The sequence below is a fragment of the Kogia breviceps genome, chromosome 2, assembly GCF_026419965.1.
Source record: "Kogia breviceps isolate mKogBre1 chromosome 2, mKogBre1 haplotype 1, whole genome shotgun sequence".
Classification (NCBI taxonomy): domain Eukaryota; kingdom Metazoa; phylum Chordata; class Mammalia; order Artiodactyla; family Physeteridae; genus Kogia; species Kogia breviceps.
Genome location: NC_081311.1, coordinates 140,045,284 through 140,061,717, shown reverse-complemented (window position 1 = coordinate 140,061,717; position 16,434 = coordinate 140,045,284). Strand labels below are relative to the sequence as shown.

The 16,434-nt window shown below is 40.4% G+C and overlaps 1 protein-coding gene and 1 non-coding gene across 2 annotated transcripts in view; both read right to left on the bottom strand.

Moving 5' to 3' along the window:
• Window positions 1–16,434, bottom strand: part of MYO3B (myosin IIIB) — a 473,243-nt gene that overhangs the window by 74,662 nt on the left and 382,147 nt on the right. The window contains exons 33-34 of the mRNA XM_059053510.2: window positions 9,286–9,346; window positions 8,258–8,357 (exon numbers count right to left, since the gene is read on the bottom strand). Of these exons, the coding sequence (XP_058909493.1) occupies window positions 8,258–8,357; window positions 9,286–9,346 (161 nt within the window). The remainder of the gene's footprint in view (window positions 1–8,257; window positions 8,358–9,285; window positions 9,347–16,434) is intronic.
• On the bottom strand, window positions 7,847–7,953 carry LOC131751754 (U6 spliceosomal RNA). The gene has a single exon (XR_009334312.1). It is a non-coding gene; the product is annotated as a U6 spliceosomal RNA (small nuclear RNA).

The following is a 16,434-nucleotide window of genomic DNA, read 5'->3' as shown; positions in this document are numbered from 1 at the left end:
CCTGCCCTGCGTTGTTTGGCAGCTACGTTCCTGACATCCTGGGTCAATGCCAGAACCTAACTTGGCATCAGCAAAGAGGGCATCCTGACCTAATGCACTCAGGAAAGCACCGTAAAAGTTTCTGCTGAACCCTCCTCAGAAATGTTTGCAGTAACAATCTAAGCAGAAATAATGTCCCCAAACTATCCAACTTTGGAACAGCCTTTAATGAGCTGCAAGAATGAGAACAGTCTGTCACAAGGCTGTCCCTGAGGTATGTGACCTTAAGAACTGTGACTGACAAATGACCTCGTGGCTTCTACCTACCAGCCCTCACAGTGGCAGCCACTTTCTCCTCCAGCCTCAACTCCTCCAGTGGAGCCCAAATCTCACTGACTCAGCTGGCTGAGGGGTGGATGCAGTGCTGACCTATGTGGACTGCATCCCTTCTTCCTTATCCTCCACACCCCCAAATCTTTGCCAAAAGGAATCTTTGCCTCTTGGTAAGGTACCGTATCCGGTTCCTGTAGAAAGCCACAATTCTGCACAGAAGCCTCAGCTGGCATTAACTGCTGTGACTGCAATTGATGACCCAAGCACTCTGCATTCTCCAAAATTACAAAATTAAGCAAGACCCAGACAAGATCTAGTAAAATGAGGAAAGTCTTTTAAACAGAATAGGGAAGTTGTGTGTTTAATATAAATGGGGCTAGGTTAGAAATTAAATTTGGGATTAGGAGAACTATAGTCTCTCCTCTTTCTCCTTCCATTCCTCTGCCCTCATGCCTTCAAGCCTCAAACCGTGCATTCCTTATGTTGGCCTTGCCTAAATTCTTTTGCAAAAAGCCAGGACACAAACATTATGGCAATGACATACATATTAGAGGTACAAGCAAATATTCAGATCTGGTAGGGTTTTGAGCACTTTTGCCTTGCGGGAGGCTAGCAGAGGCAGTAGAGTTTATAAAATAAGAAATATCTTTTAAAGGCAGTAATTTCTAATAATTTTAGAAATTGAGACACTTTTAAAAGTCTGGAACACTCCCCTCTTCCTCCTCTATAGCAAAGTTACAAGTAAATGAAACTTTGTTCTTGATAACTTCCTGAGAATTTAATGAGACCACTTGAGATAAATGTGGACACGCAATATGTTACCAAACTTGCTTTGAAAATAACAGCTGCAAAGACCCAGCCATTAGAATTGCATTTGTCTCTTAAGTGTCTTACTTCACTGCTGGGGCTGTGTTTGGCATACAGTAGGTGCTTGATAGGTGTCTGTTAAGTGAAAGAATAGAAAGCCATACATATAAAGTTCACTTTTTCTGATTCAATATAGTATCATAGAGATAGGGGATGTGGTTCCCAAAGGGCAGTCCCCCAACGAGCAGCACCACATCACCTGGGAACATGATAAAAATACAAATCCCCCCTCTCCCATACCCCACACAAAATCGTAAACTATGGAATGGGCCAGCAACTTGTGTTTTCACAAGTGTTCTGGGTGATACTGACATCTACTGAAGTTTGAGAATCACCAGCCTAAAAAAGATCCTTTAACAAAGGTGTTTTTCTACCCCCCCCACCCCCCACAATAAAGGTAAGAATTCTAGGCCTGTAATTCCTTTACCATCTCACTGAGAAAAGTCCTGAGACCGAGGCTTCATGATGAGGGTTTATGGTGAATTCCGTGGCACCCAGGCAAGAAGAAAAGATGGATCAGCTGTATGGGAGCCAAAAAGAGCAGGGATTTGAAACACCAGAGATGACCCATATGTGAGGGCACAAGAGTGGCCTCTAAGCCTTGTGTGTGGCTTTCTGCTATGGCATTGGGTGCGGGACAGGGAGGCCCAGTAGCCTTGCCTCCATAGGGTCTGGTTTCCATGTGCTTTCCCGACAGGGACAGGGATTATGTTGCCTTTGAGTCTCTGTTGTAGGAACACGCTCTCCCTGTCAAATGGGCGACATCTGAACCCTTTATGATCACAGTGGCTGTGGTTTGGCAAACTGCTTGTATCCCCTTCCAAACACAGGCAGCAGTGTGAGGTGGTTCTGTAGCACAGATCCAAGGCTCAGTCTTGCCTGATACAGTGATCTAATTAAAAAAATTAGTTCTCAGCCCAATCAAGTTCAACTTCCAGTATTATTATAGGATGACCAACTTGCCCCCGTTTGCCTGGAACAGTTCCGAAAATCTACATCTTGGAAAACCTTCAGTCCTGGGAAAATTGAGATGCTTGGCCACCCTAAGGATTAAGAGTTCCAAGGATAAAATACAGCCCAAGTTTGCTTTCTGATAGCTGAACTTCTGCCAAGATCAACAAAATTTAGTGATGAGCAGTGAGGAAGGTAAAGGCAAATAACAAAGTAGATGGCATTAGAGAAGTAAGGGGGAAAAGAAAGGGTGTGTGATTTGCTCAGCAAATCTGAAGAAAGATCTGAAACCAGATCCCTAAAGCCCAAAATCAGACTCTCTGGCAGAGGCAGGGGGCTCCACCACACCCTGACACTGCACGCTGCCACTGTGACGCCCTTGGGAGGCTGGTACAATACCACCTGCTCCCCAGCTCCCTAAAAATGTACTAGGCTCCATCTTTTAAAAGCCATGTAGTTAATGTTACTCTTAGCAAATGCAATGACTTTTTGACCTTCAAAAAAATACGAATAATTTATACTACCTGTAGACGGGAAGATAGCCAAGGGCAGGACTACCCCATGTAGGTGAGGTATCACAGGAAACCCAGGGGCAGGCAATGACGGTCCTTGAACAAGCAGGTCACAAACTTAAACTAAACTTGTATACTTCACACTAAGAAAATACAGGTAAAGCACCTAGCATGTGCCCAAAGTCAATACCCACTACATCTGTGGCAGTTCCCTTTCCTTCACTCATTGGGATTTCCTCACACTCCCCCACTCAGATCCCTTTTTTTATTGATAAAATGCAGAAAAAAATGCTTAAAACCTATTTTTTTTTAGGCCACAACCAAGGAGAAAAAGAGAGAAGGTGGAAGGAAAGTATGTTACAAAAAATGAGCACATTAACAATAGCAGGAAACACCAGCTTTGTGTTGAGAGAGGAGAAAGTTAAAATAATTAGGCACATTAAGTAAAAATCATAATGGCTGAGGGTCATTTAATGCACGGGTAGGTGGTGTCATTTCACAATGGTCTCCAAGGATCTCTGCATTACAGCCAGTGTGACAACTGTTGTTAACAATCATGTCCGGAGAAGCTGAGAATAAGGAGAACTGTACAGTACACTTAATATGAAAGGGAGTTGTAGGTTTTAGAAAGTTTCAGCTGTCTGGAAATTGTAACTTACATAGGCTATCTCATACATTGATAGTGTCTGTAGTCTATCCTCAACCCAGTCGCTCCCAATTCACTGAGTTTATACCCTTGCTACTCAAAATGTGGACGGTATCAGCAACACCTGGAAGCTCCTTAGCACGGAGGAATCTCAGGAGCCACCCCGACTCGCTGAATCACAACCTTCATTGTAACCGGATCCCCAGGCTGTTAGGACCTGCGTCAGCTGGCTCCGCACCCCCTATGACACTCTTCCTGCTCTCAGCTCCAATCACCCGGGCTTCCTTCTACTCTTCACATTGTCCACGCAGGCTCTCGCCTCAGGGCATCTGCCTCAGCTGTTTCCTTTGCCTGTAATGCTCTTCTCCTAGACATCCACATGGCTAATTAGGTCACCACCTTCAAGCCTTCTCAGTGCAGCCCACCCTGACCACCCTATTTAAAAGTAAGCCGTCCTCCACACTTTGGCCACTCCCAATCTCTCCTGCTGTATTTTCTCCCCTGTAACACTTTGCCTTTCTAACACCCCATACAACTGACTCATGGATTATGCTTATTATTTACTGTCCCTCTGCTAGAATGTAGCATCATGAGGACAGGACTTTTTTTTTTTTTTTTTTTTTGCGGTATGCGGGCCTCTCACTGCCACGGCCTCTCCCGCTGCAGAGCACAGGCTCCGGACGCGCAGGCCCAGCGGCCACGGCTCACGGGCCCAGTCCCTCCGCAGCACGTGGGATCCTCCCGGACCAGGGCACGAACCCGCGTCCCCCGCATCGGCAGGCGGACCCTCAACCACTGCGCCACCAGGGAAGCCCCAGGACAGGACTTTTTGACCGGGTTGCTCCCTGATGTATCACACATGCCTGGAACAGTGCTACTGAAGTGTGGTCTGCAGGCTGACTCTTGCTACTGGTCCCAACTATCAATAGATCACTAAAGAAATTTAGAGTAATTTAAGTTAGAGCAAGAAATTTTGAAAAGTTTAGATCAATTTGATATGGACACCACACCTACATGTGTGATTAATTTACCTAGTAATTCATTTTTACTATATTTCACAAAAGTATCAGACTGTGCACATTGGAAATTAAAACACCCAACCCAAAACGGGTCTTTTAAAACTGTTTTGAGAGGCACTGGCCCAGGAAAGTTCGTGGTACTTAGTAAGTGTTAATAAATGTTTGCTGAATAAATAAATAGAAGAACAGATGGTTAAAGAATAAATTTTTGGGCGTCCCTGGTGGCACAGTGGTTAAGAATTCACCTGCCAATGCAGGGGACATGGGTTCGAGCCCTGGTCCGGGAAGATCCCACATGCCGCGAAGCAGCTAAGCCCATGCACCACAACTACTGAGCCTGCGCTCTAGAGCCCGTGAGCCACAACTACTGAAGCCTGCAAGCCTAGAAGCCTGTCCTCTACAAGAGAAGCCACCGCAATGAGAAGCCCGCGCACCACAACGAAGAGTAGCCCCCGCTCGCCACAACTAGAGAGAGCCCACGCAGCAAGGAAGACCCAACGCCGTCAAAAATAAATAAATAAATAATTTTTTTTTAAAAAAGTAAATTTTTACATAGTAAAGCCAGATAGGGTCTGTATATATGCCTGTGAGTACAATTAAATAATTTCTGCTTGGATCAGTGGCAAAGGGATTCGTACTATGAACTTCCTGGGTATACTGTGCTTTCCTCTCCTGTATGAGGAATCAGTCGATCTCAGATGGATCAGTTAAGGACCTTCCTGAGATTCTCTGACTAAGGGGCAGAAGACAGCCTTTGTCCAAGCCCCACATCTGCGCTCTTTCACCTGCCTGCTCTAAGCAGAGATGGCCTGATTAAGCAACTTTAGATTTACTCCCAGCCTCCCCCCACCCCCATATCCCCCAGGCCCCTTTATGAAACAGTGAAGTTAGCACTCACGGCCAGGTAGAAGGTAAAGTCGTTGGGTGTTGGTGTTTTCTTAAAATTGAAAAGGTCATAATATTCTCAGGCTTTCACAGAAACATGGATTGAAATAACGGGTCATTTAAGGCAAAGAATTAAACATAAAGGTACAACTGGCTAAAATGTCTCTTGCAGAATAAATATACTCTTAGTTTTGCAGCTTATCACCTTGAAAACGTAAACAAAACTGGAAAACTTTTGTTCTCCAATCCATCTTTGTTTCCTTCTAAGGTCAGGAGGAATCTGATTTATAAATGCTTTTTCCTGCCCAAGCCTTCCTTCCCTCTCCCCCTGCTCAGAATAACAACAGCAACAAAATGAAACGACTTGGATCTTTCCAACTTGTTCCACCAGTATGCTCTACCTATTTGGGGGTGCCTAAAAGATCTTTTATTTTGTTCCAGGATTATTAAAAATACGGTTTAAAACTTTCTTTGACTCATTTACTCAAGAGTTTCATTTCATTCTTGCTTCCACTATATTTCATCACAGCTTTGGATGCTCAAGAATTCAATTTGGGAAAGTAGGCTAGGTTGCAAGGAGAGAATTCAGAAGTGAAAAGATAGGACCCCAGAGAGTTTAAACCCTAGTAGATGCATAAAAATAACTGTAATACAAGGCAGAATGCAATAAGTACTAAAGGAAAGTCAAAGGGCTCAGAGGAAGCCATTGTGGACTCTGAAGAACGGAGAGGATTCAGAATGAACAGTAAAGGAGGACAGGTGGGTCACAGGGAGCAGCATGAACAAAATCACAGTCTCGAGAGAAAGAACACACTGGGCATGCGTGGAGGATAGAGAGTAGTCTGGATATTCTGAAGCACAGGATTTAAGGGAGAGAGATCAGCGGATGATAGAGCTAGAAAGGAAGATTAGGACCAGAACAGAGACAGCCTTGTGTGTCATGCCAAGAAGTTTAGAGATGATGCTGGAGCAATGGGGAGCCACTGAAGATTACAGTGAAAGAGAATGTTATGATCAGGGTATGCTTAAGAAAAGCTCCTCAGATATCTGTGCATGAGGGAAGTTGAAGGAGGAAAAGAATGGAAGCAGGAAGACCACTTAAGATACTGTTTACAAGAGTTTAAGGAGAAGTCATGGTAGGGGTGGCAGACCCAACAGAAAACCATCTGAATTGGAAGGAAGGAGAAACTGTGACAGGAAAGTGCATATGAGCCATTTACAACAAATCAGATGTGAAACTTATTAAAAAGTTTGACTTTTGGGGATACTTTTCTAAAGAGAGGGAAAGATGATTATAATCCAACAAGTCTCTTTAGTAGTTAATTAAAAATGCAATATATTTTTACTACTCCTAAACTATACCATCAAAACTTAATGCCTTACAGTAAGAACTTTATTTCTCTACCCATTTTTTATACTTAATTTGCATTTATATAATATCAATAGCAGTAAATACCACTGCAGCATCTGACACAATAATGTACCCTTACTATGAACCAGACACCATGCTGTGCCCTTTACTCCTACTAACTTATTTAATCCTCAGTACAACCCTTTGGCTATGAGCTACCATTTCCCTATTTTACATGTGTAGTTATTGAGGTAAGGAGTTGTTACATAGCTTTATTAACACTACACAAGAGAGCAGAGATTTTAATCCAGGCAGGTCTGACTCCAGAATCTGTGCCTTTGGTTACTCAACCATGCTTTAAAATTTTCTTTTTACATATATTTTAAAGTAGAATGCTAAAAGAGAACAAAGACTGGATGGGACACACGGAAAACAAATAGCAAGATGATAGATATAAACCAAAATATATCAACAATCTCATTAGATGTAAATGGTCTAAATATCCCAATTAAAAGGTAGAAATTATTTGGACAGAGAAAAATGCCAACCAAATTCGTGCATAATGGTTTCTGTTCCACCCACGATCTTTCTCCTCAATTTTTTTTTTGCACTACTCATACCCCTACCTCATGTGGCCTTATTCCTAAACACTATCTGGCTGTGGGGAAATTAGTCCATTGGACAGTTTTATCATTTTTGGCACAGTCATTTAAAAGGTTCTGCTGTAATACACTAATCCTCTCTCATCTCTCTTGAAGAGTTTGCTTTGTATGAACTGAAGGTCCTAACACATTTATTACGCATTTCCCACTTCATATGGTGCTACTTTGTCACTGAAAAACAGACTAAGAAGAAAATTTGAGAAACCTAAGAAACTACTGCATATTTCAAAAAAATAAATTAGGTCCACAGTAAGTGCAATATTAGTATTTTAAGTTGAAAAGATTTTTTCCTTTGGAATGATCCACCTTGTGCTGAGTTTTTCCTGGTTCATAAATATTTCTTATGATCATGCTTCTATTTTATCTTCCAGAAGTATTGATTATAGCCATACATATGGCCCCAAACTGACTTTTTACCATATTCTGTAGCGAATAATTTAGAAAAGGGGCCAAAAATTCTATTTTCCATAAGAGTGTGGCAAGATGTCTACATTCTTGCTGAAAGAACAGCTGTGTTGCCAAAAGGGCAGAACTTCTCTCTAAATCCATGGTCTTTACCAAGCCCTAGATTTTGACCCTGAACTATCTGCTCCACTGAAAGCTGGTCAACTGTTTATCTTTCCTTTAAGAAAATAAAGTTTAAAAATATGGAACACTTCACAAATTTGCATGTCATCCTTGTGCAGGGGCCATGCTAATCTTCTCTGTACCGTTCCACTTTTAGTATATGTGCTGCCTAAGCGAGCACTAGAAAATAAAGTTTTAAAGCAGTTTCCGAATTTGAGGTTCTTACAAGTAAAGGGAAAAGTATGGCTTTCGATATTCATTTTCTTCCTTCAAAAAAGTAAACTTCAGTGGCACAGGTGGGCGATAAACTACTTTTAATGCAAGTTTTGTTTCCAGTCTTTATGGCTTCCCAAACCTGAACTTTCTGCTAACATTAGGTTATATTACTATCTGCCTTCTACACAGTCCTGCCTAAACAACTCATTAAAAAGTACAAAAGCATGCAAACAGTAGAAACAGCTTGCAATTCAAAATGTTCTTCTTACCAGATTTTGCAGGGGCTCCCCTCGAGGGATTCAGTCCTGGGCGATCTGGAGCAGCATGGCATGTCTGAGAAGACAGAGACTCAGTCTCAGAAACTGAGTGCTTCAGAAAGACCCAGTAAAAGAAACATTATTTTTATCCTCTGATGAGGCAGCCTTAGAACTTGGCTTCCATTTAACTAAGGGACCCTTAACCTCAATGGTACTAGGGAAAAATCTAAGTATATTGGGGTCATGTGGTTAGTTGCACGTGTCTTGCAGTAGAATTGAGTAGAGGTCCTCTCCTTGGGGCAATTAGCTGCAAAGTCTCAACACCTTTTGCTTCATCCATTTCTTTTTCCTCTGAACAAGCCAACCTAGCCCCCTCTTAAATTAATTATAGTCCATATAGAAAACAGCTATGTGTTGATTTTCTCCTATACTAATTTTTATCCCTAAGAAAGAAAAAAGGAAACCTATAGGAAGGTATTAATCTACTTAACATTTCTAAGTATATCATCCAAAGGATTTTGTTTTTTAATCTTACATATGCTCAGCAGAGTTACTGGCAAAAACTGTACATTTTCTTCATTTCATCCTTTCAACATCAAATAGTAGGCAGTAAAAATTGGATCAGACTTCAAAGCCTGCTGTGGGCTCCAAGTCACAGAGAGACGCCTCCATTTCACATATTGAATTCGAGCAGGATATCAAAGTGCTACCAAAGAACCTCAGGTCCTTACTCAAAAAGAGGCTCTAACATCTGTAGAGAGTGGAGTGCACAGACAAATCACCTCAGGGAGCAGCTAGCATTTATTCTCAGCAGCAAATTCCCAGGCTTTTGATTCTCTCTTCACTGTACCTCTCTGTCTCTCTGCTGAACCAAAATTCTTTAGCAAGCTGGGCTTTTGTCTCAAAGCCTTCGAACTATCACTAACAGTTCATGTTTGGATGGCCTGACCAAGCTGCCATAGACAGGCACCATGACCACGGACTCGGAAGAGTCTGTAATAAGGATACACAGTTACTTCAGAATCAAGATGTCCTTCTACCTTATTTGAATGTCCTGCGAAGACATCACACCCTTTTGAAGAACTCTGGGCTTGTGAATGCCTAAAAATAAAAATAATAATAATTTTTAGAAGGCCTGAAAATGATAATTAAAAAAAAAAAACTTAAAGAGGGTTGCTTTCCTCCAAAAATGGATCAGAAAATACTCTTTAATTAAGATTCCATTGTTTTCTATTCCAGTCCTTGGTTAGAAGGGTATGGTCAACTTAAGGAAATGCATCCTACCAGGTGCTGCTCATACACCCACAGTCAGCCTGAGATGCTAAGACCCAAGAAACTGCCCCTTTTAAAGTTGTGTAATCCAATCTAGTTTACTATTGGCGTTCACTGACTTTACCAAGTAGCCAACCAAGTTGATGCAAAGGCTCTACTTCCCACCCAGCACATTAATCACTTTGTTAAATAATTCAAAATCGATCCTGTAGTCAAATAAGTTTGGGAAATGCTGAACTGTACATAGTTTAAGAGGTTTCCTTACTGCAGAATGATCTTTCACAATCACAATATGCATTTATGGGTTTCTAAAGTAGGGTGTATGGGGGGAGAATTCAGTTTCCTAAACTACTGTGACCGAGAAATTTAAAAAGTGATAACCTATTAATATCTAGTAATGTTTCATGGAGCAAACTTTGGAAAAATCAACTGTGCTGTGCCCCAATTTCCAAAAATTGGAACACACTGTATAAAAGTGTGATGATTATAACTCACTGTTATACAAAAAGACTCTTACAACTCCTTTCATATGGAACCCAGGAATGTGGAAAGCACTGACGAGGGGAAGGGAAGTCTGGATTCTAACTCCTGCCTCAAGATCCCTGATCTTCCTCTCTGGTCTCTCTGTCTCTGTCTCTCTGATACACACACACACACACACATACACACACAATTGGGTAAATTTCTGTAGTATTCTGGGTTCTAGTTTTCCTCATCTATGAAATGAAGGGATTGAAATAAGTTATTCCTAAGGGCTCTTCTAGTTCCACATTTAAAATCTTATTCTTTATTTCAACTGACAATTTCATTTTCTGAATTTCTGTGAATGGTTCATTGGTATTACCTTCAAAATGCATCTATATAGATTATAAACAATATACCCATTTAAAAAATATCACATCAGTACCTGGGGAGGAAACTATGATGAATATAAATATATATTTATTTGTGTGTATATAACTGTTTATCATATGTCTCCCACTATGAAATATAAGTTCCAAGAAGGCAGGGACTAGGTCTGCTTTATTCTGCACTCTCTATTAGCACCTAACCCTGTGCCTGGTACACTGTAAGTGCTCAATAAATATTTGACAACTTGAATGAATGAAAGGGCTAGTGGACCCCCAAAATATGGGCCATGAAGAATACCCTTTACATTAAAATTAAATTAAGTAGCATTTAAATAGCACTTCATATTTTTTTAAAATGCTTTTATATATCTAATACGAATTTCACAACCATTTGAGCTAAGTGCTTTAACTGTCCCTATTATATAGCTGAAGAAACTGTAGTTCAGAGAGGGCAAGGGATCTGCCCAGGGATCATGGGACATACCTGGCAGAGCTAAGACACTGACCCCTGTTAGTTTGACTCCAAATCCTCTGCTCTTCCTCTGAACAATGACACCCCCCTCTCCAATGCCCTTGGGTCTCTGTGCATTGGCCCAAGGAACTCACTCCTGTCAGCTTAGGCAGGTCTCAGTGGCAGTGGGACACCTATAGGACAGGTGGATTCAGTTCTTCTAGGAGTCCTGGTGGGCTTTGGAGAAAATCTAAGGAAGAGAGTTTAGCTGTTGAATTACCATGGGGTCTCCAATTTCTGCCTTTCCTGCACCTACAAGAAAATGAAACCTCTTAAGAACTCCTCTTGCTTGCATGGCTTTTCAGGTCCAAAGGTCAGTGCAGATACCCTCCAACAATACACTGGCAGTCGGCTCATCAGTTTGACTACCTTCTTATTCAAGCCTTTGGGAGAATCTAAGGCATCTCAATATAATTTTTACATGTGTTACATGGTTTTAAAAGGCAGAGGCAGGATGGGTGGTGTCCAAAGGCAAATAGATGAGAAAATACTTGACTGTCAAAGTTAGGCAGGTTTCTTCCCCAAGAGGATTTCCAGAACCTTTAACTTAATAATATGCACAGTGAAACCTTAAGAGTGGGAGAGAACAGGCAGCATCCCCCAGACATTATCCTAACAATGCAACCCTCCCCTGGAGCATGTCAGAGGCCCTGGTTCTTATAACATGCCTTAGAAAACACTAATCTGAGCAGCCCTTATTTGAAACAAGTTCCAATTTGCCTTTCAAAAAAGGGTTAAGTCAATTTTCTTCAAAAGCCTAACTGCCTCAACTCTTTCGCAGCAAATTTATCAGATATGTTGTCATTTGCCTCAGGGACTTGAGCCTGGCAACAAATGGATAATGCTTTTGCAAGCTGTCACCATCAAAATGAGGAAAAGCACAATGAAAAAATATCCAATGCTTATTGCCTGCACACATGCCACCAGGCCATGGGCAAAGCATGGATACATGGTTATCTCATCTAATACTTCCAACAACCATGTGGATTGGTTCTATTTTTATACCCGTTTTACAAATTAAGACTCAAGAAGCTAATGACTTGTTTCATGTCATAACTAGTAAGTAAATAGTGCAGCATAAAACCTGCCTACATAGAAAAGGAGACTCCAAGGGAAATTATTGATTCAGATATGAATTATCAGTTACTGATAAAACCTTAGACAAATGATTGATGGTGAACAGGACATGCATATGGTGCCAAAGTACCACTGTACAGATTCCTTCTTTAGGTCACAAGGGGAGCAAGGGAACTGCATATGGGAGAAATTAGGTTACCATCTCAATCCAGTGCAAATCTTAGCACCACTAATGCCCAGACAATACTGTCTTGTGATGTGAGGCAATATGAAATATTTGACATCACTCAGGATATTTATATTTTTTCTTTTAGTCAAAACATTTAACTTTAATCTAATCAAAGCTTTAGATCTAACTTATAGTTTACCCCAAATACAAGGTATAGAGAGAGGGGAAAAGCTAGGACTGCAAAGAATCAAGCAGACAAACATAGAAGGTGAGTTATTTTATGTAATAATTGGCTCATTCTCTTAACAAGTCAGTACCATGAAAAAAGGGAGTATTGTATATTAATAGAGATTTAGGGAAATAACAAGTTGATGTAATGTCCTAGATTAGATCTTGGCTTGGACAAACAGGTGTAAAGGACAATTCTTAGAACAATTGGGAGATTTTGACTGGTATTAGATGATATTAAGGAATTATTCATTTTAAAGCATGATATTATTATTTTGAACCTGCAGGAGAAATTTTCTGAAATAACACTCTTCTCAGCCTCTGTAAGGAATCTGATGCTAAATGACAGAAGCAATACATTTTGTTATCAAAGGGTGGTGAACAGGAGGTAGTTGTCTCTCTAGAAATGATTCACTGCATATTTCTAGGACTCCTGTAGCCTCTCAGAAGTCATGACTGAAGTCTTAAGCAGATTGCCTCCAGGGCTTGGCCACTCTGCTGCTTTACTGCAGTCATTGAACTGTGGGTTCTTGGGGAGACGAAAACTCTCCGTCACCACTGAAAACCCTTCTGCTGGGCCTCTGCCTGAAAAGCCCCCCAGACGAAAGTCACATTTAATTCCCTTTTCTTAACCCCCAATCCCAGTGTGACCGGATGAGAGGCAGGGGGTAGGCTGGCTCCTGAGCACACGGCTGCCAAGAATGCCCTAGCATCTCTCTTGTGCAGCAAAGAACCATGGGGCCAGCTGGCTTAGTCATGCTGGGCTGGCAGCACTAGGTGAAGTCACCTTGTTCCAGAACTGGGTCTCAGCTTTGCAGCCTCCAAAAGTCAGTTCGTTGAGGGGTAATGATTTTTTCGAGAGCTGAGTTGTACTAACCAAGCTCGGAAGAGTCATATTTGAAAAGTAGAATGCCAGTGTGTGATTTTACAGTGAATACAATAATCTGGACTATACTTTCCCCCCCTCACTAGTTGGCTGATACACTCTGGAGACCAAATTACACATAAGAATGAAAACAAAGGAAGCAGGGTGCTCTTCCAGGATCTGACCAATCGGGCTGGTCTTGTAACTGGCCTTTTTCAAGTTTAGGGTTAGAATCAGTCACTTTTTTCTTGGACAGGAATAGAGACACGCTACCCTTTGACTCTCCATTTTCTAAACTTCATTTAAATTTCTTTGCACAGTTTTTATTAACTTTGATAAAATTTGCAAGATTGTGTGTTATCTTTTATCAATTATAATTTAGAATGGCTTCTAGACAAACTGAGAAATCCATTAGTCATCCACAAATGAAAGCCATTAGTCATTCACTTGCAAGCATAATCTAATTTCAAAACAGGATAGGTTGCAGCTTATTCACTGTGGATTGATTTTTCTTAGCTTCCCGCTGTGTCCAGATTTGGGAGAAGTTCTCATTGTAAACTCATGTCTTACTTGGTAGCCCTGGGAGAAAGGCTAATCAGCAGAACCAAGCAAATTTGTTCCTGCCTCTTCAACAGCTCTGAAAAAAATCTTCTGTACGTGGAGCTTTTAATACAAAGAGGTCATTTCTTTTTCCCAAGAATCATCAGCCAATCCACCCTGCAAAAGATATGCTCAGACCAAGATATTTTAACACAGTAGGAGGCCCATGAATCTTGAGGGAGGTAGGTTTCAGACAAATAAGTCATACAACTTTCCTTCTGGAAGTTATTACCATGAAAGATAATAGAAAACATAAACACCTTTAGAAATGGTTTCAATAAGTTCAAGTTCTGAAGGTAAATTAAGACATTTAAGGGATGACATAAGAGAAGAGGACAATGCCCTGTGTAAAAGATCCTGTGCTAACCTGAGTGCTAATAAGGTTTCTATATGAACTGGCCATAGGTTGAATTGGCAACTCAAGCATACTTACTTAGCTCTTACATGGAATCCGAATACTTTAAGGGTTGAGGGTGTAAATGTGGAACAACACTCAGATCTGAACCTACCCACACTGTCACTATGTATCAACTCTTTCCTGATTTATATCCGTTAGGTGTCATTGCATATTCTTCTTACTGCTTATATTTATTTAAATAGCTTTGAAGGCACAGGAGATTGGAAGATAATGTTTTAAGAACACAGATTATTGTGTTAAGTTCGAAGGCACCCAAAGGGTAGAAGTTAATGCATCTATTATTACAAAAACTGAAAGGTTAGGATTTCTAGAAAGCTTTGTTGTTTTCTATTCACCACCACCACCTAAGTATTTGCCAAGCACACACTAAATCTCCCCAGGGTTGTATTCATACTTCTGTGCTTTTACCTGCAATTATCATCTCCTCTCTTGCCCACCTGGCCACTGCATCCATACCCTTTAGCTCAGGGGGTCGGCTGCTCTGAAGAGCCTTTCCTGTCCCATCCCCATCCTGGCCACCTCTTCCACTCAGGGCAGAGTTGGAGGCTCCTTGGTGTGTTCCCACAGTCTACTGAGCATAACCATACTGAAAACTTGGTTCTGTAACTGACTCATCTGGTACCACATCTTGACCAATTAAAAATGCAAATCATCTACCGAAGGCAAGCTTCATCAAATTTTGATCAAGGGAGGGAAAGCAAAGAGCAAGTACCATAATTCACTTGGCTTTTGAGATATCACACTTCTTCTTATTCCTGTGCTCATCGGTGTTATCTTTTCTTCTCTATTTTTTTATTTGATGAAAACGCTCTAAACTCACAAGAGGTCTGAATACTCACCAATCACTAATCAGTGAAAGTGTAGCAATATCTGACTTTCTCCCCAAAGTAAATGACTAAAAGAACTGGAGGTAAAATGTTTTCTTTTTTTTCCTCTGTCTGATTAAAGTTTTTTTCTGATTAAAAAATAATATATATTCCCTGTTGTACTGTATAAAATACAAATATTCAAGGAGAAGAAAATAAAGTTCTGGGAGAATCTCTACACCCAGATATAATATCTTTCTGTATATATTTTCAGATGCTTTTCTATGTATATAATATACACTTAAAAAAATAATGGCTCATGATATATTTGCCATTTTAACTTACCTTTTGTATTATGAGCACCTTCCCATACATTTGTGTGGAATACAACATATGTAAGTGTGCACATATGTCATATTTATGGTTGTACACTATTACATTGGTTGATTATCATAAATGATTTAAGTAATCTCTTTTCTTGGATTTTTAAGTTGTTTCCAGTTTTATGATATTATAAACAATGGGTCATTAAAGATATGTGCATATAGTTATGAGTACCCAGCCAAATCTGACTAGGATAAATCTAAATTTAAGGCCATTAGGTTAAAGGGTGAACAAATTTTCTGTTTTAAGCTTTTGAATTGTATCATCAAATTCTCCTTTAAAAAGCAATAAAAATGAACACTCGTGGCCATAAAACTATGAAAGGACCCATTTGCCATATCACCAACACTGGGTATTATCAGTCTTTTTAACCTTTGCTTACCTCTTTAGCCAAACAACAACAACAAAAAAGTGGTAACTCATGATTATTTAAATTGGCATTTCTTGATTTCCAAAGAGGGAAAACATTATTCCTGGGCTTTAATATATGATATGAAGGAAATACAGAGTATAGGAGAAATGAAAGCAATAATCATGCAAAATAAGATCACCATCACAGTAGGAAAAAAGGGAAACAAAAAGGAATGACAACAGCTTTTGTATTATTTTTTTCTCATTGGATTTGGCTACTTGGTTAACTTTTCTGTTTTGAGTACATACCCTGATTCTCACCCCAAGTCAGTGTCATTACTGAACGAGCTGAATGCAAGTTATACTTAAATTTATGGATATTTGTTTGCTCTTGGACACAATTATTCTAAGTATCAGAACATGGCTCAAGGAGAAATTCATCACAAGGGCTCAAAAAGGCTGATAAATGTTTCATAATGCCATTGCTGTAAGTTAGCACTACTAGTTTATGTACTTATGCTAATTTCCCAAATCCCACTGAGCCCTTTAAATTTGATCATATTTGTTTGCCCCATTGTTTTTTCCCCAACTATGAGCCCATACAGCCTTAATTTGCCACTTTTTGTATTCTCGTTTCTTTTTCTTCCTCCTTTACTA